General features: G+C 43.9%; 1 protein-coding gene across 1 annotated transcript in view; it reads right to left on the bottom strand.

Moving 5' to 3' along the window:
- Positions 1 to 23896, bottom strand: part of BAZ1B (bromodomain adjacent to zinc finger domain 1B) — a 66378-nt gene that overhangs the window by 10116 nt on the left and 32366 nt on the right. Inside the window, exons 7-13 of the mRNA XM_032872445.1 lie at positions 21111 to 22812; positions 18179 to 18317; positions 17101 to 17231; positions 13989 to 14094; positions 12783 to 12881; positions 8329 to 8506; positions 5626 to 5808 (exon numbers count right to left, since the gene is read on the bottom strand). Of these exons, the coding sequence (XP_032728336.1) occupies positions 5626 to 5808; positions 8329 to 8506; positions 12783 to 12881; positions 13989 to 14094; positions 17101 to 17231; positions 18179 to 18317; positions 21111 to 22812 (2538 nt within the window). The remainder of the gene's footprint in view (positions 1 to 5625; positions 5809 to 8328; positions 8507 to 12782; positions 12882 to 13988; positions 14095 to 17100; positions 17232 to 18178; positions 18318 to 21110; positions 22813 to 23896) is intronic.

Below are 23896 nucleotides of genomic sequence, written 5' to 3'. Positions count from 1 at the left end.
AGAACCACAGAGCCCTGTGTGCATAAACTCATAAACAACGAGAATACGTAACATAAACACAACAAAAATGAGAGGCTGCTACAACTCTAGTACAATCGGGCCCATTCCTCAACCCCCAGTGCAGCTAGTTCAACACTTGCCCTCAAAACACAGCACAACTGCCTTCCTCCCCGCTCAGAGATCCTCCATCATCTGTGAGGTCCACACCACAGCTAGCCTCAGGGCAGCGGAGAGCCGACATATGCCACCACCCAGGTCCTCTTACTGTGTGAACAACCCACATCCCGCCGATGGAACGTGGATTTAGGAATTTTAAGTCCAGTCCCTACACAAAGTGCCTATTTGGAACAGGCGCGCGCGTGGCTAAAATGGGCTTTGCTGTCCTCTAGTGGACACTCGGACGCACACACATAGGAAAAAAATCCTATCAGCAGACAGTACTGCCTTTTACTTACCTCCTATGAACCGTAAGATCTGAGCCCTCAGTAGGGCATCCAGCCTCATTAAAACACAAGCAAACCACCACCAGCACCCGGAGCAGCCAGCGGCTCAGAAGGCTGAGCGCCCAAATCCCCGCTTCAGCCCAGGCCACCACGTAGGCTGTGGGACTGAGCCCAGGTCAGGCTCAACGCAGGGTCTGCCGGAGACTCTCTCTCCCTCGGCCCTCCTTCTACACTCACACTCTCTCTCAAATAAATCTTTTTTAAAAACCCTGAAAGGTCTTAGAAGTAAGTTATTTAATCTCATTTTAATGCATATACAGTTTCTATGTTAACAAGTTCAGCTTGTAAAGAAAAACTGGTTTTACGTGTATCTGCAGAGCTATACAACTATCAACATAACCTTCATTCAAACACTTTCATCACCCCCAAAAGAAAACCTGCACCCCCACTAGCAGTCACTCCCCATTCTCCACCCCAGCCTACCACTTGCCCAGCCTTAGACAACCACTAATCTACTTCTGGTCTGGAGACTTTCCTCTTCCGGACATTCCATATAACGTGTGGCTTTTTGTGACTGCCTTCTTGGAGCATAATTTTTCTAGGGCACATAATAGTAGCAAGTGACAGTACTTTATTTAAGAGTATTTTACTCCACTGTAAGTGTGGAACATTCTTCCACCGCATGCATCAATCAGTCCCACTCTGTTTATCCACTCATCGGGTGACGGAATCTTGGTTGTTTCCTTTTTCTGGCTATCATAAGTCACACTACTATGAATATTTGTGCACATTTGTATAACTTTCATTTATTAATTCTGCCCAAGGTCTCCCAGCAATTTGGGACCAGGTCTCCTTCACATCTCCACAACAGCAATGCTCCTGACATTACAGATACTGGATAATCACTAGCAGTCGGTTAAACCCACCAAGTTATCCACCCAGACCAGCCTAGATTCCAAACAACCTTTAATTTTGAGGGCAAAACATTAGGCACTCAAGATTTAAAAGACCATCCTGGTTTCCCATCATTGGAAAAAAATTCCAAATAGGCTAATACGTTAGAACAAAAACCCCACCAAAACAAACAAACAAAACCCACACCATATTCAAAGACACAGGGTTTTTTGTTTTGTTTTCTTTTGGTTTTGGTTTTTTAAGACACAGCTTTTAGGAACAGATGAACAGTGGCAACTAAGTTTTGACACTCAACACTAGTGGCATCCAGTAAAATCCTGTGTCTGACAATGCTCCTGGATGGCTAAACACATTATCCTGATGAAAAATTCAAATGCTCCAGCATGTTTAAGTAAAGGCAGTTCCTAGGTAGAAGTGGGTACGACAGAATGAAAGGGAAGCCACCTTGTATGCAAAGTCACCATGAATCCCTTTACTAACAGGAAAAGGCAATATCCCTTCCTGAAAGGACAGGACAAGGCTTCCGACCATATTCTTCCACAAAACAACATTTAAAATGAAGAAGAGATAATCAGGTTGTCAGGACAAATGCATCCAAAGTAAACAGCCTAACACAACCCAGGATTTTACCAAATTATACAAGGTCTTTCCCACTTAATGCAAAAAGAAACAAACAAACAAACATTAAATATTTGAAATCATCTGGACTATTACAAAAGAGGATTCAAGAAACAATCTACTTCTTTAAATAAGGAAACTGAGACCCCTACTGAAGACGGATACTAACGGACTCGCAACCACCTGCCACCACACGACGCGGGCTGGCCGGGGCCACGCAGAACCCTCCAAAGCAACGGCCGGCGGAAAACTTCAGAGCGGTGGCAATGCCGACCTTCGGTCGGGAACTGCAGGCAGGGCATGATGCCCTTTAAAGGAGAACATTGTTGAACTACTTAGTAGGCAACCTAACTGATTTTCCAAGAAACTCGTCCATGCTTTCCATTGGTGTACTATAGGCCTGTGCCCCAAGGGTCAACCTGTGCATCGCTCAGACTTTCCTCCCAATCATACTAAGAGTGAAGTTCCTATGATAGGCTAAAAAGAGGTTCCTCTGCTACGGCGAAAAGTACTAAAGAAGAACTTGAGAATTCTATAGCTACTACTTCCCAAGAGAAGAAAATGTTACTGGTAAAGAAATGCCAAGGAAAGATCACATCAAGAAAGAGACTCTTCTGGCAGAGTTAACAACAAAGCCCATGGAGTACTTGGCGAGGCTAAAACTGGTGCCTAACGAGGAGAGACTGAGCAGAGGAGACGATACACCACTGTCTCGGACTCCACCCGGAAGGTGACCCACACGCTACATGCAGCCATTAAACGGAGCACACGGCAGTGAGAACCCAGTCCCAGGAAGGCGCTGACACGTGTCCAGTCTCTGGATCTACGCCAGGAACTACAGACCTTGATCTAACTGAATACTCGCTCTCTGCTCCTTACCTCCCCCCGAAGGACTCTCCTTTCATCATCACGCATCAACTTGGCCTTGGGAAGAAAGGGAACAGGACAACAGTGTACACAGATCTGAGGCGCTTCTGAGGGTGCACTCACTCTGTGTAAACGCCGAGGGCAGAACAAGGAGCAGCTATCAGCGGGGAGAAAGCCAATTTCAGCTCAATCCAACCAGGTCTATGCCCCCTTCCATGACTGGATTAACTCCTGCTTATTCTCCAAACCCCGGCTGACACATCTGCCCCTCTGGGGAGTTCTCCCTCCCCTGCCCCAGGTGTCCCTCATAGGTAGGCTGAGTCCTGCGCTTTCTCGCCAGGACCTGTCACTCCACCACAATCATCCCTCCCACTCCAACAGGACTCTTGGAGGGCAAGGATTCCTGGCTCCTCCTCATCGTTACAACCTCCAGACTCACCACAGAACTGCCCAAGACAAGCCTTTACCAGCTGGGCGCGGAAAGAAGGAAATAAGGAAAAGGGAGAGAGAAATCACACACAAAGGAAAGGATTCTATGGGATAATGCCTGGGACCTCTCTTAACGCAGTGGTTTCATGTTCTTTTCTTTGAAAGTAATCTTGTGCAAAAAGCTAACAGACAAAACAGAAAAAAATGGAGCTGCTAATAATTCTAATAAAGACAAACCAGAGAAGACGTAACGTTCATCAGTAAGGAATCAAGGAGCTGAGAAAACACGGTATCACATAGATCTACATGGACTGAGTGGGGGGAGACACACAGAATATGTTGATGGGTAAGAGACGCAGAACACGACGCAGATGATTCCGTTCTGTAAAATTCCAGTAAAACTATCTTCATGGGCGCCTGGGTGGCTCAGTGGGTTAAAGCCTCTGCCTTCGGCTCAGGTCATGACCCTGGGGTCCTGGGATCGAGCCCCGCATCGGGCTCTCTGCTCAGCGGGGAGCCTGCTTCCCCCACTCTCTGTCTGCCTCTCTGCCTACTTGTGATCGCTCCCTCTCTGTCAAATAAAATCTTAAAAAAAAAAAAAAAAGATTTTATTTATTCATTTGACAGAGATCACAGAAACCAGAAAGCTGGATATCCACATGCAAAAAACTGAATTTAGACACTTAGTCTACAAATATTAATTCAAAACGGATCAAAGATTTAAACGTAAAAGCTAAAAGTTCTAGGACAGGTAGAAAAAAAGAGAGGGGAAAGACACCGGATGTGTGACGCTGAATTTGGCAAGGATCTCCTGGATGTGACACTGCAAGCAGAAGCAACAGAAGAAAACTGGTAAGGCGGAATTCACCAAACTGGAAAACTTCTGTGCATCAGAGGATGGCATCAACAGGATGAAAAGGCAGTTCACAGGATGGGAGAAAATAGGTGCAAACCATACAACTGATAAAGGATTAATGCCCAGAACATATAAGAACCTACATAACTCAGTGACAGAAAGACACAATCCAATTAAAAGACCGCTGACTACTCAAAGACACATTTCCCCCAAAGAAGACAAACGGCCGACAAGCACGTGCCCCTCACTAATTATTAGGGAAATGCAGATCAAAACTGTGAACTACCTACCACCTCGCACCCGTCAGCATCCCTGCAATCACAGGAAGACAGAGAGAGAACGAGACGGGCGCTGGCAAGAATGTAGAGAAGCGAGAACCCCGTGCACCACCGTCGGGCACTGAAAATGGTGCGGCCGCCGCGGAAACAAGGCGGTTCTTGAAGAAGCTAAAGAGAATTACTACACGATGCAGCAGCTCTACCTCTGGATAAAGAGCCAGAAGAACTGAACGTAAGAACTGGAACAGACAGCTGTACGCCCGTGCTCCCAGCAGCATTACTGGACGTGAGGGCCATCTGGCTGTGACACCGGTCACCCCACGGTTCTCCAGGACGCCTGGCTGGTGCGGCTGGCTGGGTGGCAGTCTCCTCCCTCCCTCACCGCGCAGCCCTCCTGAGGCCATGCCCCTGCCACAAAGGACAACCTTCTCCAACACACGGGATCATCCTTCGTCCTTCGACCAAGGGCGCACAGCGACATCCCCTGCTAGAGGTTCCAGACTAGCTCTCAAGGCCCACAGCACCGCAGCCACAACAGCCAGGAGGTGGAAGGGACCCAAGTGTGCACCGCTGGATGAACACACAGTGAGGCATATACACGGAGGGGAACGTTACTCAGTCCTAACGGGAAATTCCAGCACGTAACGCAACAGAGATGAGCTGCGCAAACATTACGCTAAGTTAAACAAACGAGTCACGAAGACATATACGGTGATTCCACTTCTATGTAACACTCTTCAGAGTTAGTTGAACCTACAGACCCAGAAAGAAAATGGGGTTGCCAGGGGTCGAGGGCACAGCGAAACGGGCAGTGCAGTCTTTGGCGGGGGCAGTTTCAGTCTGGGAAGAGGAGAACGTTCTGGAGATGGATGGCGGTGACAGGTGCACAACACTGTGACCGGATGTAACAACACACGACGTAGCAACAGTTAAGATGCCACATTGTTCCTTATGTGATTTTACCACCATTTTTCCCAATTTAAAAACTGCTACCGCCTTTTAAAAAGCCATCAGCCCCGGTAAGAGGGGACGGGGCCCTCGGAGACCTTGTCCAGCTGTGCTCCACAGACCAGTGTGAAAACCAGAGCATTTAGGAGAAGTGAGGAAATGAACACCAGCTCAGGACACGGGGCTTTACGGCGGCACAAGCGCCGGGTGAGCCCATTCAGAATCAGAGCCGCGCTCCCAGGCACAAAACCCGTCTTCGCGAACAACGGACCTCCGCCTCCTCCGCCAGCTTCTTCTCTTCGTCTACCTCCTCCAGCTTTGCTGAATCTTCGCTCTGGAGCTTTCTCCTCTTCTGCTTGGGAGCCATGAAGCCTTGGAGAAACTTCTTTATGACGCTGGCTTGTAGGGCAATCACACACTCCCCAAAATCCTTTAGTTTCTCTAACGAGATCACCTACAGGAAACGACAGAAACAACAGCATGAACGAAGGCTGAGGTGACGGGAGACTCTCCCCTCCTCCCCACACCGGGACTCCGGTCACCTCTGCACTAGTCTTGACGTGCGTTGTGGGGAAGTTAATCGTAAGGCTGCCCGGTGGCAACTCCCCACCAGTTTCAGCATCACTGGGAAAGTTCATCCAAAAGCAACTTCACTGGGGGTTTTCCTAGGAGGTAAAGGTCTTTCACTGAAGCTAACCCCTCCCCACATGTGGTAGTAAAATTCTGTATGTACTCAAAGCAACGAATGCTGTCTGAGAGGGGGAAAGAAAAAGGAGACCATCCTTGACTAAATTCAGATCAATCTGGGCCCCAAACGGGTCGCACCACATGAATTTACCTTGGTCCTCAGTTCAGTGGGTGGTTTATAGGTTTAAAAGAAGCTGACTACTTCCATTTCCCCAACAATGAGACCCACGGGATGCTGAAACTCGCTCTACTTAATTTACGAAGTTAGGGAGCTCATTCAGTCACTCAGCAACCGAGTGCTTACTATGTGCGAACAACAGACTCAGGGGAAAGAAAAACTGAGAAGGAAAATAAACATTTACTGACCCACTACATAGCTCACACACTGTAAGCCAGGTAATCCACTTTCCATACTCGGTGTCATCTAAGCCTCGCATCTATTTTATGCTTAAGAACAGAAGCTAAATCACTTTGATCCAAGTCATACTCTTGAATGAACGTTACCTTCTCAGTCATGCAAAACATGTCAATTAAAAAAATACCATTTTGTAACTACAAAGAGAAACAAAAAATGACGATAACCCAATGTTAGCAGGGTGTGAGCCTGGGTTCAGCACAAAGTAGGCAAATGGTAAATATCTGCTAAATAAACAAAAAAGTAGGGGACCTGCGTGGCTCAGTTGGTTAAGTGACTACCTTTGGCTCAGATCATGATCCTGGAGTTCCAGGATCGAGTCGCCCATCAGGCTCCCTTCTCAGAGGGGAGTCTGCTTCTCCCTCTGACATTCCCCCTTCTCATGCGCTCTCTCTCTCTCAAACAAAATCTTTAAATAAATAAATGAATAAACAACAAAAAAAAAGTTAATCATTATATTTAAAACTGGCAAAAATACTTAGTGTTGAATAATTCCTTAAAAGATCATTAGAACAGGAACACCTGGGCAGCTCAGTGGGTTAAGCAGCTGCCTTCAGCTCAGGTCATGATCCCAGGATGCTGGGCTTGAGTCCCGTATGGGGCTCCCTGCTCAGCAGAGAGCCTGCTTTTCCCTATGCCTGCTCTGCCTGCTGCTACCCCTGCTAGTGCTCTCTCTCTCTGACAAATAAATACAACCTTTAAAAAAATAAAGTAAAAAATCATTAGAACAATACAGATATTTAAATCCTTTTTCTTACAAAATGTACCATGAATTCATAACCAGACTAGTTTAAAAAAAAAAAGAGTGAGGGTGCCTGGCTGGCTCACTTTGTAGAGCCCATGACTCTAAATCTCAGGACTATGAGATTGAGCCCCACAGTGGGTACTGAGGTTACTTAAAAAAAATAAATAAATAAAAATAAAGGAGAAAGAGAAAGCTACATACATAAGATGCATATATAATATGCTAATTCTAATAGTAAAGAAATAAAAATACAAAAGTCTTAACAGTAGAAGATTTATCCTATCAACTCCATGGGCTATTTTATGTACCCCAAAGTGATATAAAGACTGAAAGAAATGGAATGTACTTCTATAAATTGAGAAAAAAGATGCAACTGCTCAAAACATAGGACTAATACACATGGTGTAATGCATATGAGTGATTTGAAAAGACCCACAATTATTAGCGTCCTCCGAGTTACGTGGACTTTGTTATTTAAAATTAGGGGCGCGTGGGTGGCTCAGTGGGTTGAGCCTCTGCCTTCGGCTCAGGTCAGATCCCAGGGTCCTGGCATAGAGCCCCACATCGGGCTCTCTGCTCAGCGGGGAGCCTGTTTCCCCCTCTCTCTCTGCCTGCCTCTCTGCCAACTTGTGGTCTGTCAAATAAATAAAATCTTTAAAAAGATAAAATAAAATAAAATAAATCTTAGAGGCGCCTGGGTGGCTCAGCTGATGAAGGGTCTGACTTCGGCTCAGGTCATAATCTCAGGGTCCTAGGATCAGCCCTGTGTGGGGCTCCCTGCTCAAGTGGGAAGTCTGCTTCTCCCCTCTCCCTTTCCCCTACTCCCCCGGCTCGTGCTCACTTGCTCTCAAATAAATAGTCTTTTTAAAAAATAATAAAATCTTAAAAAAACAAAACCAGAAAAGCTCTTTTTGAATAAAGGATCCAAGCCACTTACATTTTTCTGGATATCAAAGGAAAAGTATCAAATGTACATGGAGAATTTTTGGTTCCACAGGTCTTTCAAAACAAACCCACACATGATTTCCAGGGTCATACGGGGAAGTCAAGAACAATATCAGGGAATAATTCCAAATGGAGTTTCCATGAGTAACAGATCTCCTAAGGGTGTTTGCTTATGTTCTTACCCGGGCTTCAAATTCCGATGTTTCTTCCACATAACCAAGTCCCCCCTTTTGTAACCTAGTTGCAACTTCAATGAGATCACTACGAAGAAAGTTTAAAAGCTCCTGGTTGCCATCACAGGATTTTAGACCCAAATTTGGCTTCCGGGCCAGATGAAGAGAATGAATGATGTCCTGGTACCTAGAAAAGTTGGGGAGCAAGAAGAGAAAATAAAGAACCTCTGAATGACAGGCCTCATTTCTAGAAGACTTGCTCAGATCTTCATTTCTCCTTGGTGATCTCTTTAGGTTTGTGTTTCTTGTACAAATTTTCAAATTTGTCTTATTCTTGATTCATTTGAAAAACACGCTTCTTATTTTTGGTATTTGATAATCCCAGTACCTGAAGTGTCCTGCTTAACACCTAGCTCTCATTCATGGTTCCTGGTCTGTGTATTTTTTTTTTTTTTTAACCTTTTCACCATGTATTTCTCGGATTTCATCTGTGGAAATTCTTTTGAGGCCTGGTTTGAAGCTGGGCTCCTCCAGAGAGAATATCCACTTGCTCATGTCAGCTACAGGAAATGCTACCAACATGAGACAACTTTAAATCACCTGCCAGAATGCTTCATAACATAGTAAAAATGTCAAACGGCTGAAATTCTACACAAGGACCTCCAAGTTCACTCTCACATTAAAGACTGACCCGCTGAGGTCCCAGCCACACACTCTGGCGAGACCATAAGCTTCACTGTTGGTTTCTTACAACAAAATGCAAACTTGAGCTCAAGGTCATCTCAGCTGAAGTATACTAAGTTCCCATTTCATTCTTTTTTTTTTTTTTTTTTTTAAGATCTATTTATTTATTTGACAGAGAGAGAGAGACCGCGAGAGATGAAACACAAGCTGGGGGAGTGGGAGAGGGAGAAGCAGGCTCCCCACAGAGCGGGGAGCCCAGTGAGGGACTCGATCTCAGGACCATGGGATCATGACCCAAACCGAAGGCAGATACTCAATGACTGAGCCACCCAGGCGCCCCTCCCATTTCGGTTTTTTTGTTTGTTTGTTTTTTTCATTTGACAGACAGAGATCACGAGTAGGCAGAGAGGCAGGCAGAGAGAGAGAGGAAGGGAAGCAGGCTCCCTGCTGAGCTGAGAGCCCGATGCGGGGCTCAATCCCAAGACCCTGGGATCATGACTTGAGCTGAAGGCAGAGGCTTTAACCCACTGAGCCACCCAGGCACCCCTAAATAAGCATTTTTAATATTATTTTCCTCTGAATACAGCTTCATTGTGTCCCACTGGTTTTCTTGCAAAGGATTTCCCTTGCTTTGCAGAATTCGCTTTATTTTCTTCTTTGACGTTATCTATGAATGTGTTTAACTGCCTGTCAGTTAAGATCTCTTTGGACATGTTTAAGGTACTTGTTTCTAATTTTATTGCAATCTGATCAGAGAACATATCCCGAAACTCTATTTTTAAAATCCGTTGAGACTGCTTTTGTGGCTAAGTATATGATTAATTTTTATAAATGTTCAATGGATAGAAAAAACTTTACTTCTCTGTTTTCCAACTGGCTTGGTATCATTTTGTTTTTAAATTCCTTTTTTACTGAGGGGCACTGGGGTGGCTCAGCTGGTTAAGTGTCTGCTTTCAGCTCAGGTCATGATCCTGGAGTCATGGGCCTACGCCCCCAACACTGGGCTTCCTGCTCAGAGGAGAGTTAGCTTCTCCTTCTCTCTCTGCCCATCACCCTGCTCACGTCTGCTTTTTTCTTTCTCCTTACCCAGCTTGTGGTCTCTCTCAAATAAATAAAATCTTAAAAAATATAAACTCCTTTTTTTATTGAAATGAGTAACTGAGTGCACACCCTGTAATTTATATCCTTCATCACTTAAACTTTCTTGTAAAGAGCATATATAACTGTTTTATAAATGTGAACTTCAAATGGTCTAAGATACATTATCCTATCCCCTTGGCTACCCAAAGGAAATACAAATAACCACCAGCAAGAGAAGAGATAAATAAAGTAGAATCACAAAGATTATACAAATTCCCAGAACAGTATATAGAAAGGAAAATGACAGAACTCAGTTATAAAAATCATGGATGAAACCTGAAATCACCAGTGCTTTGCATATTAACTATACTTCAATTAAACACAAAACAAAACAGTATGAAACATGGATGGCTCTATAGTAAAATAATGCTAAGGAAGGAACATTAATTCTCTGAAGATTATGTATGCTTGACAGCCTCTAGAAAGTTCAAACCCAGAAAAGCAAGATATGTGTTTGGGGTTTTTTTTTTTTTTTTTTAAAGATTTTATTTGCCAGAGAGAGAGAGAGAGTAAGCAAGTACACACAAGCAGGCAGAGGCAGCGAAAGAAGCAGGTTCCCTGCCGAGCAAGGAGCCCGATGCGGGACTCGATCCCAGGAACCTGGGATCATGACCTGAGCCGAAGGCAGCGGCTTAACCCGCTGAGCCACCCAGGCGTCCCTGGGGTTTTTTTTAATGCTCAACAAAACCAAACAAAGTGTAAGTTTTGTTTTTAACCCTGACAATCAAATATGTTAACAAACAGAAGGCACATCATAGAACCATACTACTTTGTCACTGGTGTACTGACATTTTCCCTTTTCTTAATTTACCTGTTCATCTCAATAAGACACCATGATTCTAAATACAATTTTAATTAATTTATTCATTAAGCAGTGGACTAGTATCATGTGCCCATCCATTATCATTCACAAAAGTCTAGAAAACTTGCAACTGTAGATAGACTGAATGATACATTATTTCTTCCTTCAATCAAACCCAAATTCAACTATGAAAGCATGCAGTCAGATACTAAAGGTGGCCTTAAGCCAAAACCTTGCCCTGGCTTTGACAGGAGCAATGCCTAGAACAGGAAGGACACCAGCAAATCTAGACGTAGATAGTATTTGTTTGGAGCTTTCTAAAAATACAATTCAGTCTTAAACTCACCACTTTAAAGCATACATTTGCAGTGGTTTTAATGTTGTAGAACCATCAAAACTACCTAATTCCAAAACTTTCATCACCCCAGAAGAAACCCCATACCTCAATCCCAATTCTCCCCTTCCCCCAGCCCATGGAAACCACAAGTCTACCTTCTTTCTGTCCCTGTGGATGTGCCTACTCTGGAAGTCTTACATAAATGGAATCCTACTGTGGACACCTGGGTGGCTCAGTTGGCTGAGCGTCTGCCTTCGGCTCAGGTCACGATCCCAGAGTCCTGGGCTGGAGCCCTGCATTGGGCTCCCTGCGCAGTGGGGAGCCTGTTTCTCCCTCCGTCCTTGCGCCTCCCCCGCAACTCATGCTCTATCTCTCTCTCTGCAATCTCTCTCTCAAATAAATAATAAAAATAAACAAACAGAACCATACGATATGGGCCTTTGTCTAGCTTCTTTGATTCGGTCCGTTTTTTCGTTTCAGCCCCGTTGCAGCTACAGCACGTGTCGGTACTTGGTTCCGTGTCGTGGCTGAATTTACGCATGTGCCACGTTCTGTTCGCCCGTCGGCTGACGGGCATTTAGGGAGTTTTCATTTTCTGGCTGTTTCCAATACTGACAATACTTCTGAATGCCAACTGCCGTGGAACGGCCCTTGTAAGGCTGCCTAACTCTAATGAGGGTCTAGCTCAGTGCATGACACACAGGCATCAATGAAAAATCCTGCTGCACTGTATCTACGTGGCTTAAAAATATGCTTTTCCACGAAATAAGTCAATCGGAGAAAGACAACTATCATAAGATCTCCCTGATATGAGGAAGATGCAAGGTGTAGGGTTTGGGGGGTAGGAAAAGAATAAATGAAACAAGATGAGATCAGGAGGGAGACAAACCATAAGAGACTCTTAATGTCACAAAACAAACTGAGAGTGGGGGAAAGAGTGGTGGGGTTATGGACATTGGGGAGGGGATGTGCTATGGTGTGAGTGCCGTGAAGTGTGTAAACCTGGCGATTCACAGACCTGTACTCCTGGGGCTAATAATGCATTATATGTTTATTTAAAAATTAAAATAAATAAATAATTAATTAAAATTTAAAAAAAAATACATTTAAAAATATGCTTTTCCATGGGGCGCCTGGGTGGCTCAGTGGGTTAAGCCTCTGCCTTCGGCTCAGGTCGTGATCCCAGGGTCCTGGGATCGAGCCCCACATCGGGCTCTCTGCACGGCGGGGAGCCTGCTTCCCCCTCTCTCTCTGCCTGTTGCTCTGCCTACTTGTCATCTCTGTCTGTCAAATAAATAAAATCTTTAAAAAAAAAAAAAAAATATGCTTTTCCAAATAAGCATGAGTCAAGAAACTCCCAAGCAATAAGAACATAAAAGGGTTACGGATACTTTTTTAAAATTTACGTTTACTGGTTTTATGGATAAACAAATAAGCCCTAAGACATTTATAACACATCTGCTGAAGAGAAGCCATGAAGAGCAAGATGAAAATCCTTACCTCTTCTCGAGTCTCTCTTTAAGTTGACTTTCTCTTATTCCCTGAGGGTGAAGGCAATTTAGCAACTCATCCAGTTCCTTCTGACTATCACATAAAAACCTAAAAGGAGCAACACAGAATCAGTAACTCGGGTCTAAGATTGTTGGTGGAAGTTGGGAGAACAGAATTCCAATCTTGCTCACAAGCAGAATAGATAATTTATTATTTCAATGAGACCTAACGCTAACTTTATCCTAGGATACCGGAGCCAATATTTCCTACTAAAATACGAGACAGGGGCGCCTGGGTGGCTCAGTAGGTTAAAGCCTCTGCCTTCGGCTCAGGTCATGATCTTGGGGTCCTGGGATCAAGCCCCGCATCGGGCTCTCTGCTCAGCAGGAACCCGGCTTCCCTTCCTCTCTCCCTGCCTGCCTCTCTGCCTACTTGTGATCTCTATCAGCCAAATAAATAAATAAAATCTTTAAAAAATTAATAAAATACGAGACAAATTTTATAAAGTCAACTGACACACTTGTCCATATACCTGAGAAGAGTAAACCTACATCTAAAAATTAAAGATAGAAGGTCATTAAACCAAAAGGAATCATAGGCAAAACAGTGAATGCAATCACAAAATAAAAGGGACCCTCTCAAAACCTGTTTCCCTGCCTAAAAGAATATGGACATAAAAGCAAATCAATGGCTATGTATACAATTTATATTCTTCAATTAATAAAGATGAAAATCCTGGGGCACCTGGGTGGCTCAGTGGGTTAAGCCTCTGCCTTTGGCTCAGGTCATGATCTCAGGGTCCTGGGATCGAGCCCCACATCAGGTTCTCTGCTCAGGAGGGAGCCTGCTTCCTCCTCTCTGTCTCTGCCTGCCTCTCTGCCTACTTGTGATCTCTATCTGCCAAATAAATAAACAAAATCTTTAAAAAATAATAAATAAATAAAGATGAAAATCCTGTATCTACCCCAAGAACATATACAAACTTACGTTCTAACAGGGAAATAAAATTCCAAAGCTTAGAATATATTCTTATCAAAAAAAACCCAACAAAACAAAACTCAAACCTGCTTTTAAAGCAGTAAGTTTACATATCTAAGAAATCAAAAATCATACAAAATGATCTTAACAGATGTAAAGACTGGTGTCACTAGATTAAACATCTTCTTAACATGAAAAAGGAAAAAGAAAGAGCAACCCAATGAATGCTCACGTTACCATAGATTCTGGCCTTGTTTGGGTATGGTGGTCTCTACAGCAACTTCTGTTGCTGGTCCAGGTTGTGCGTTCATATTTGCATTTTTGCCTAGGTTTGCTTTCTTACCTAAAAAAAAAAAATGTAAACATTAGGTTAATACAGTAAATACCCAATTCCACATTTTTTTTAAGATTTTATTTATAATTATTTGATAGAGAAGGAAAACAAGCAGGGGGAGTGGGAGAGGGAGAAGCAGGCTTCCCACTGAGGGGCAGAGCCCGATGTGGGGCTCCATCCCAGGACCCCGGGATCATGACCCGAGCCAAAGGCAGACGCTTACTGACGGAGCCACTCAGGCGCCCCCCAATCCCTCATTTCAAACCTAAGCAGGACGCAGTGCCAATCCAACAACCAGTAACACAGATGCTGCCTATCCAAGCCATCCAGTGTGCGACAGGCGTGGCCTTCTCTTCAACGGCTTACACACAGCACCTTCGTTGAGATGCCTGCGGGCCACACAGCTGAACAGCTGCACAGTTCCAAGTTCAGAGTATCACAACTCAGAATGGAGCGGGATGACTCAACACCCTTATATCAAAGCATATAATCCATTTGCTCTTTGTACGTTAGGCTTAGCACAAAGGCACAAATGAAACACATAAACTACTATAAACTTACCCCTTGGAGACCTCAAAAAGTCAAACACGATGAACTTCTTTCTAAGTCAGCTCCCACACGGTAGGACATGCATACGGGTGGATCTTAAGCCAATCTCTGAGGCCTCACCTAACACTGTAACTGGTTCTGTCCCCTGCCCCCTCCCTCTCCCCTTTAACCCTCCGCACCTTCCCTGCACTACAAACACATCACCCTGTTAGTCTTCTGAGTCACGTGATTTTGAAGACACCCGGTCCTGCCGGGATGAGAACACGAAGCAACAATGCCCACCAGGATGCGCCAGGAGTGCGGGCCCGGAACGCCCATCTTCTCCTGGGAGCTACAACTATGGAGACCTGATTTCTAAGGACACCCATTAAGCTTCTGGAAAACATCATAAAATCAGTGTCTCCTCCAGCTGGAAACTGTCCCCCAGGTCTAAAGGTCCTGACTGTACATTTACCACTCTCAAACATAACTGCCCTTATGTAAGTATTTATGAGCTCTACCAAAACTAGATTTTTCTACCGAAGTGCTGCAACGTAACACTTACTATTATTAACACAGTATAATAAGGCCTGAACTGTGAAACTTTGGGCTACATATTAATTTCCTTATTTAACAATTTTGTGAGTTTTAAGTTTAGGATAGGAGCGTCTCTAAAATGAAGGAAAACTGCCTTTAAAAAGATTTCTGAAAGAAACTAATGATCTAATACTTGAGAAGTAATCTTCATTAGGTCACAGAAAGCAGAGCTAGCAGGAAACCTGCAGATCATTTAACCCAGTGGTTCTCCACAGGGAACCAGGCTGCCTCCCAGCGGACACGTGGCAATGTCTGGAGACACATTTAAAGATTTTTATTTATTTATTTGACAGACAGAGATCACAAGTAGATGGAGAGGCAGGCAGAGAGAGAGAGAGAGGGAAGCAGGCTCCCCGCTGAGCAGAGAGCCCGACGCGGGACTCGATCCCAGGACCCTGAGATCATGACCTGAGCCGAAGGCAGCGGCTTAACCCACTGAGCCACCCAGGCGCCCTGGAGACACATTTAATTGTCACTATTAGCACTTATTCCACTGAGGCCAGGGACACTGCTAAATGTGTGACAACGCACAGGACCAGCCCCACCTATGAATGACCTGAGGGTGTCTGCGTGGCTTAGTCACTTAAGTGTCCAATTCTTGATTTCGCTCAAGTTATGATCCCAGTATCATGGGACTGGGCCCTGCGTCGCATTCCCTCTCTCTCCCTCTACCCCGCCCAACTCTTAAACAAAAAAAAGATCTGACCCAAAATGTTAATAATACTGAGGATGAGGGAAACTAATCTAACCTGACCACCTGGGTTTTCTTAATTTAAAAAAAAATTTTATTTTATTTTATTTTTTTTAAGATTTTATGTATTTGACAGAGAGATAGAGACACAGGGAACACAAGTAGGGGGAGTGGGAGAGAGAAGCAGGCACCCTGTTGAGCATGCAGCCCCGATACAGGGCTCAATCCCAGGACCCCAGGTTCATGACCTGAGCCGAAGGCAGACGCTTAAGGACTGAACAACCCAGGCAGTCCCCCTTTTCACTTCTTGAAATAACATATGCGTGTTACAAATGTTACACATTATCTATGTTCAATGTATATATGCGCCTCAAAAAAATACATATGCACATTTATAAAATTATACTTAATTTATTTTACAAATCAAACACACCCATGTAATCAGAACCCAGGCCAAGAAAAAGAACATCAGTGCCCCTTTATGACTCTTTCTCAGTCACTTATTTTTAGTTATTTGCTGTGTTCCCCCCTCACTAGAACTTTAATTAAATGACATTTAGGACCTATCTGTCGTGTTTGCTTTCTGGTACCACAAAACATGAAAAACTGGTTGGCACACATGAGATGCTCCATATATACTGAATAAATAAATTATGAAGTTGTCTTCTTAGCCCTTTACCTCAATTCCAGCCATTAAGGTACCTACAGAGAGACTTCCAAGGAAGAGAGTTTGGAGACTACTTGTATAAAATCTAATACCCAGGGGTGCGTGGGTGGCTCAGTCATTAAATGCCTGCCTTTGGCTCAAGGTCATGATCCTAGGGTCCTGGGATCGAGCCCCATATCGGGCTCCTTGCTCAGCGGGAAGCCTGCTTCTCTCTCTCCCACTCCCCCTGCTTGTATCCCCTCTCTTGCTCTCTCTGTGTCAAACAAATAAATAAAATCTTTAAAAAAAAATCTAATACCCAAATAACCTAATATTCAAGCTCGTTATCTTTCCACACTACACCTGGAACAAAGCTCATAACCAAATGTTAGTTTCCTTCCTTCTTCAACGCATTTCATATCCTCCCACCCCACTCAAATACATCTACCTAAGGAGAAAATAAACTTTGCAAAAAGAAAAAGTGACCAAGGAAAGACAGTCCTTACTAATGAGTCTACTCGAGCAGGGTATAAGAACTGATAGATACACATACTCCGGGGACAGTAATCTTCATCAGCAGGGTCCGCACGATCTTTGCGGTGACTGAATCGATAGTCGATGCTGTCATGCACCCAGCCTTTTTCAATGAACAATCCCGGAACTTCATCTGAGAAGAGCCAGTACCTATAAATCACAACCGTATGTTAATAAAATAATGACAGATCATGAGCATGGGATGACTTTACTGTTGGGGGACATGATTACAGAGTGTCACTGAGCGTTCAGACCCATCCAACTGATAAGGTAAGGCACAGAATACCAACATTTTTGAAATATGAGGTTCGCTTCGTATCTATAATTTTTATAACTTCTAGTATTTTCTACTTCAGGTTCCAACCAATACACACATGTAAAATGTATTACCATTTCTAATGACCTCTGTTTGGATTACGTTTCACCCATCATAATAATTTAGGTTTCCTATTTGTGGTATCTTCAAAAAGAGGGTTGTGTCTTTTTTTGTTTTTTTGGACACAGAGGGAGAGAGAGAGATCACAAGTAGGCAGAGAGGCAGGCAGAGAGAGAGGGAGAAGCAGGCTCTCCGCCGAGCAGAGAGCCCGATTCAGGACTCGATCCCAGGACCCTGAGATCATGACCTGGGCTGAAGGCAGAGGCTTAAACCCACTGAGCCACCCAGGCGCCCCTTCTTTTTTTTTTTTTTTTAAAAGAATAGCTTTGTGTCTGGGACACCTGGGTGGCTCAGTGGGTTAAGCTTCTGCCTTCGGCTCAGGTCATCTCAGGGTCCTGGGATCGAGCCCCTCACTGGGCTCCCTGCTCAGTGGGGAGCCTGCTTCCCCCTCCCCTTGCCTGCCTCTCTGCCTACTTGTGATCTCTGTTAAATAAATAATTAAAATCTTAAAAAAAAAAAAAAAAAAAAGAACAGGTTGGTGTCTTATTTAACTGTGTAACTCCAGCCTGTGGCATAGAAAACATTCAATAAATGTGTGATAACCGAGGGTTTCCAAAATCCATAAACGGAATAGCTTATTTATTCTAGAACTTCAGCGTTTCAAAACTAGGAACAATACAATAACCCTAAAAGGTGACAAAAATTAAGTCTAATAAGTTACCTGTTATGGTTTCGATCTGTACCAATAGGAGTCCTACGCATGACTAGCTTTGCCTTGGCAATTCCCTCCTGGAAAGCCTTCTCAGCAGCTGCCTTGTGCCTTCGTATTCGTTCTTCCTCAGCTTCGCGTTCTAGTTTCACTGGTAAAGATCAAAAGAATCAACTAGACTTTATGTCGTAGTAAGTTCTATTAGAAGTTTTTAAATGGAATTAATTGATCCTCAAAATGACCAGAATGAATAAAACCAGACCAGCTATTTCAAAACAAAACCTATTTCAGTCCTGAGGAATTTGACCATAATTAAGCTTAGTAGCCTTGGTGACAAGAAAAAAGACCGGAGAGCAAAGGCAGGCAAGCACTTGTGCATAAAAGCAATCACTACGTACTGAATACTATCTGGGGAGTTCTTCGGCAAGTCACTACTGTTAATGATGAAAAAAAGTGTGGGGGTGCCTGGGTGGCTCAGGTTAAGCACCCGACTCTTGGTTTCAGTTCAGGTCGTGGAATCAAGCCCTGCACCAACTCTCTCTGCTTGAGATTCTCTCTCTCCCCTGTCCCTGCCCATGCTTGTGCAATCTAAAATAAATAAAATCGCAAGAAGAAAATTTTTATTAATTTATTTCTGATCATTCATTATATGGGTTTATTTCATCCAGACAGAAATTTCTCTCAACAACAAGAATAGCCCAGTAATCTTGCCTTTTAAGTTTTTCTATAACTGTAAAAAATTCTGAAACACAGCGCTACTATTTACAACTCCAGAATGTGCAATACTGATACTCTACTGATGAGAGAACATCTACATTAATTATGGTGAGAATCTGGAAAATACATCAGTCTAAAGAGGCTACTTTAAAAAATTAAGACACATCTCATTTATTCATTTTTTTTTTAATTTTTATTTTTTTTTAAAGATTTTATTTATTGATTTGACAGAGAGAGATCACAAGTAGACAGAGAGGCAGGCAGAGAGATAGAGAGAGAGAGAGGGAAGCAGGCTCCCTGCTGAGCAGAGAGCCCGACGCGGGACTCGATCCCAGGACCCTGAGATCATGACCTGAGCCGAAGGCAGCGGCTTAACCCACTGAGCCACCCAGGCGCCCCACATCTCATTTATTCAAAACCGACATGATACTCACTTCCTTTAACAAAATTTGCTCTCCTGAATGGAACAAAATGTTCGCAACAGTGCTTACAGAAGAAGTCAGTACAAAGCTAAACAATACAAACAGTAATGGCCAAATCACAATCAAGGAAAAGTTCTTTCTCTTAGGGCCACAAACAAACAAAAAGCCACCTTGGGCAAGTTATCAAAAGACCAAACTCGGTTCCAGAGGTTACAGCACTGAACTAGATACCAAATGAAGTGAACTGACCCTTGGCAAAATATTAACTTTCTTTGTCCCTTATTTCTATGTATCAATTTAAGAGTATCACATGACCTTTCCTTTGTCCTGTGTCTAAAACACACACAGGAACACTTCAGAAACTCAAGGAGAAGTCATTACATTTCAGGTAACATAAGCGGCAGTGTGACATATACACAAAGTTGATCTACATGCTATTTTACTTGGAATGCAATATATGGTCTTTAAAACTGAAACATATGTATATACAGATGCACAGTGTACCTGTATCCATGTGAAGACATTTCAGTGGCCTTAGGTAGTATAAACTAGAATCGGTTTTAAAAGAAATTATTATATATTCAGAAAGTGCTACTAAAGTTATTTCTAGGTATCTAGGATCCAACTTTGACAAATAAATGGTTTTTACCATCTTCACTTTATAAGCTGGAATCGCTGATACGGCTGGAAACTACAGCACCGACTAAAATAGTGTAAAGACCAAAAACCCCAATAAGGGCGCCTGGGTGGCTCAGGTTAAGCCTCTGCCTTCGGCTCAGGTCATGATCTCAGGGTCCTGGGACTGAGCCCCGCATCGGGCTCTCTGCTCATCAGGGAGTCTGCTTCCCCCCTCTCTTTCTGCCTGCCTTTCTGCCTAACTGTGATCTCTGTCAAATAAATAAAAAAATAAATAAATCTTAAAAAAAAAAAAAGAATTTAGAGGTATTGTTTTTGAGAAGATGAGTATGTTCTAAAATTGTTCTAAAGTTGCACATACCTATGAATATATTAAAAAAAATGAGTTATATGTTATAAATAGACGAGTTGTATGGTATGTGAACTATTTAATAAAGCTGTTTTAAAAATGTTCAGCTTTGGGGCCCCTGGGTGGCACAGTCGGTCGAGCATCCAACTCTTGGTTTCGGCTCAGGTCGTGATCTCAGGGTCATGAGACCAAGCCCCACAACGGGCTCTGCGCTCAGCAGAGAGTCTGCGTTTCTCTCTCCCTTTCCCTCTGCCCCACCGTCTACACTCTCTTTCTCAAATAAATAAATCTTTAAAAAAAAAAAAAATTCAGATCTGATGGTGCTATCAAAGCCCCAAATATTTACACTCGTACATCGTAATAAGGGAAAGATCCGTATCTGAGTTGGCGACTGCACTGAGGGCTTCAAACACCTTGTCACTCAATTGTTAAAACAATCTTAATGGGCACAGGAGGACACTGAGGCACAGAAAGTAACTTGCCCAAAAAACTACAACGAAGTCAGAGGCAGGGTTTGAAACCAGGCCAGCAATTCCCAAGCCCTGTAGTCTTTCCACGATGTCTACTTGTGACTTTGGTCCTTTACCAAATCCAGAGAAGATGCCACCGTCACATCAATCCAAGTCAAAGCATCATTAGCTGCAGAAGGCCAGGCTGCACACTTCCACCAAGCATCACACACCCAGTGGGGTCTGGGCTGCCGCACACCAAGATAACTGAAGAGTTACGACAAGCAGAGCCTCTACCGTTACCCTGGCAACTTCCTTCCTTCTACTGTCTTCTAAAGGGTCTCCCTTCTGCTCTCAACACAAGCCCTTACCTTTCATCTCTCTCTCCTGGATCTCACGCTCCTTCTTGGCCTGGATGGCGAGCAGCCGCCGGCTCTTCACAGCACTGATCATGTCTTCGGCTCCCAGGTCCACATGGGGCTCAAACTTCACCACCTCTTTTTTCCTATCCGGTTTGCCTAGCCCGTTCTCTTCTTTCCCGTTTTCCTTGTTTCTGGCTTCCATTTCTTTCCTTTTCTGTTTCTCTGCTCTCTTCTTATCATTCTCTTCCTTCAGGACAGCAAGCCGTTCTTTCCACAGCTCCGCCGACATCTGCTGTCTGGTTTCCATGTGGTCCTGCACCGAGTACGTCATGAGGATGCGGTGGCAGAGCGCAGTCAAGATCTGCAGCTTCTCCTCTGACGTTAATTCAAAAAACTCCGAGGTCTCCAGCTTCTCTAGGAACTCATCTTGTACCTCATTGTCCTCAAATGGCGCCGAATCCTTATTGTCATCTGCGTCGGAGCCCTCGCTTTCTTCCTGAACGTCAGATCTGCGCAGGCAGAGCCGCACCAGCTCTGAAACAGAATGGAGAGTCAGCGGGATCTCCGACAGCTTCATTCCCAGTTCACCATAGTCTTCCGCTATTTCGTCCTGTAATAAGGTCTGTAAGAGGATGACCAACACCCTATTGAGGTATAAAAAGCCGCCTTTTTCTGCACTCAAGGCCTCCATGAGGGACACAGCAGTAATGGGGTACTGAGCATCCGGTAAGAGCAGCCCAGAGTAACAGCTCAAGAACTCCACCACCATGGCCACATCCCCAAAGAGCGTGTTGGGCAGCCCTTCAGGGGTATCCACCAGTCTAAATGCTGGAAGGCTTTTGCCAGATAACTCCTGGTCCTCGTACCTCTTCTGTTTTTCTAGCTTCTCAAGCATTTCCTTCTCTCTCCGCTCCTTGGCTTTCTCCTTCAACTTTTCTTTCAGCTCCTCTCGTTTCTTTTTCAAATATTCTTTCCGTTGCTCCTCAGACATCGAGGCCCACCGCTTTTTATGCTCGAGAAGTTCAAAGCGTTTTTGAACAAGATTTCGCAGCTCTTCTGGGAGACGGGCTCTATCTTCGCTGGAGAGAAGGCGAGCTGTTTTGGAGATAACACAGGACAGGGCACTCTTCTTGTCCTCCCTGTCTTTGTTTTCTTTGTAGTAAGCAATAAGGTGTAGGGCAGCAGGAGGCAGATGTTTGTGGGGCTTACTAGAGGACCTGGCTGTACCCCCAGAGTTCCGTGGGGCGCGTGTCATCTTCTGAGTGCCTTTGGCCATATCCAACAGAGTCATCTGCTTCATTTTGGTTTTAGGAGTCTTCAAGCCCTTTTTGGGAGACTTGGAATTACCTGTAGATTTCTGTCCATTAAGGATGCCTTTGCTTCTGCCCTTTGCTTTCAAAGGTTTATCGCTGTGCTTGCCCGACTTCCTGGCAGGAGGGCCCTTCTTGGGGATGTGAAAGTTACTATGGAGCTTGGCGGGCGACATCATCTTCATCACTTCTTCCAAATGTTCTTCTGGAGATCTGGAATTTTTGGAGTTCTTCACTTTGAGCGGCGAGCCATTCAGGGACTTCTTCAAGTGTACGTGACACCATAACTTGGGATTTAGGGGTGAACTCAGAGAAGAGTTGTCTGTCTTGGATTTTTTTGAGGGCTTCCTATCTGGGGATCCAGTATTCTTCCTCTTAGTAGAAGGGTTGAGAGTCATGTACTAGAATTTAAGAACAAGAGCAAAATTAATTAAAAAAAAAAAAACTAATTTGAAGAAGCAATATTAAAGCATCATGTAGGCCCTTTTCCCCAGCTATCCAGGTAAAGCTACAGATTCATTTCTGCCCACAGACACTATGCCCCTGAAGAAACAAACACATGAATGTTAGCTAATGTTTTGGCCACATCAATACAAAATTCTCTTAATATCTAGACTTAAAAATGTATACTGTAAAATTAGACCTTTCTGCTATGTAACTGGTTTTCTATTAATATACAGTGCTAGCGATTCTTATACACTTTTATGAAATCTGTGCACCCTTTCCCCAGAAGAAACACACAAAAATTATGCATACAATTTCAGAGTGTGTCCGTGGATCCCAGACTGAGGATACCTGATTTAAATAATGGCAACATCTAAGAAGTTAATCAAGATTTACTCTGATTTGTAAGCCTTTAAACCTCTGTTCCAACTGGGAACATTATATCCTTTTAAGTAGAAAGTATATGAAGTTTTTTTTGTCCAAATGAAGAAGCATATTTTATTAAAAATACCACCACAACAAAAAAAAAATCACTGCTGACAAACAGGGAGCCCTCCTGCCCCTGGTTCCTCAAACTTCCCTTTCTCTACCCACGCATCAAGAACTCATCCTCATGAATACGTTATTAACTCTAAGCCCTCTACAGTCTCAATCTCATACTCTTCTCTTTCATCATCCCTCACAGCTTTCAAATTCACTCCCTCTAGTAGCCCAACTATAATCCTTCAATCCCGCCAGGACCTTAAACCCATTAATTCAACCACACTTTCCCTACACTCACTTCCTTGTCCTTTCTACCCGCGTGAAACTCCAGTCCATTATTATAATCTGTCTTGCATAAACCTACGCTTCCCTGGTCTCTCCTGCTCTATTACACCGAGCTACCTTTGGCGTGCACATGTTCAGCTTACCCATGACTGCAACAGAAGATACAAAGACAGTGTGTGGTCTCCCTTTAAATTCAGAAGCGGGTACCTCAAGTGCATCCTAAATGCCACCCAGTAATGACATGATATGTCCCTTTCTCCATTCACTTCCCTT

The sequence above is a fragment of the Lontra canadensis genome, unplaced genomic scaffold, assembly GCF_010015895.1.
Source record: "Lontra canadensis isolate GAN:19392208 unplaced genomic scaffold, GSC_riverotter_1.0 scaffold45, whole genome shotgun sequence".
In the NCBI taxonomy this organism is placed as follows: Eukaryota; Metazoa; Chordata; class Mammalia; order Carnivora; family Mustelidae; genus Lontra; species Lontra canadensis.
Note: the sequence above shows the minus strand (reverse complement) of the source record. Positions and strands in the feature narration are given on the sequence as shown.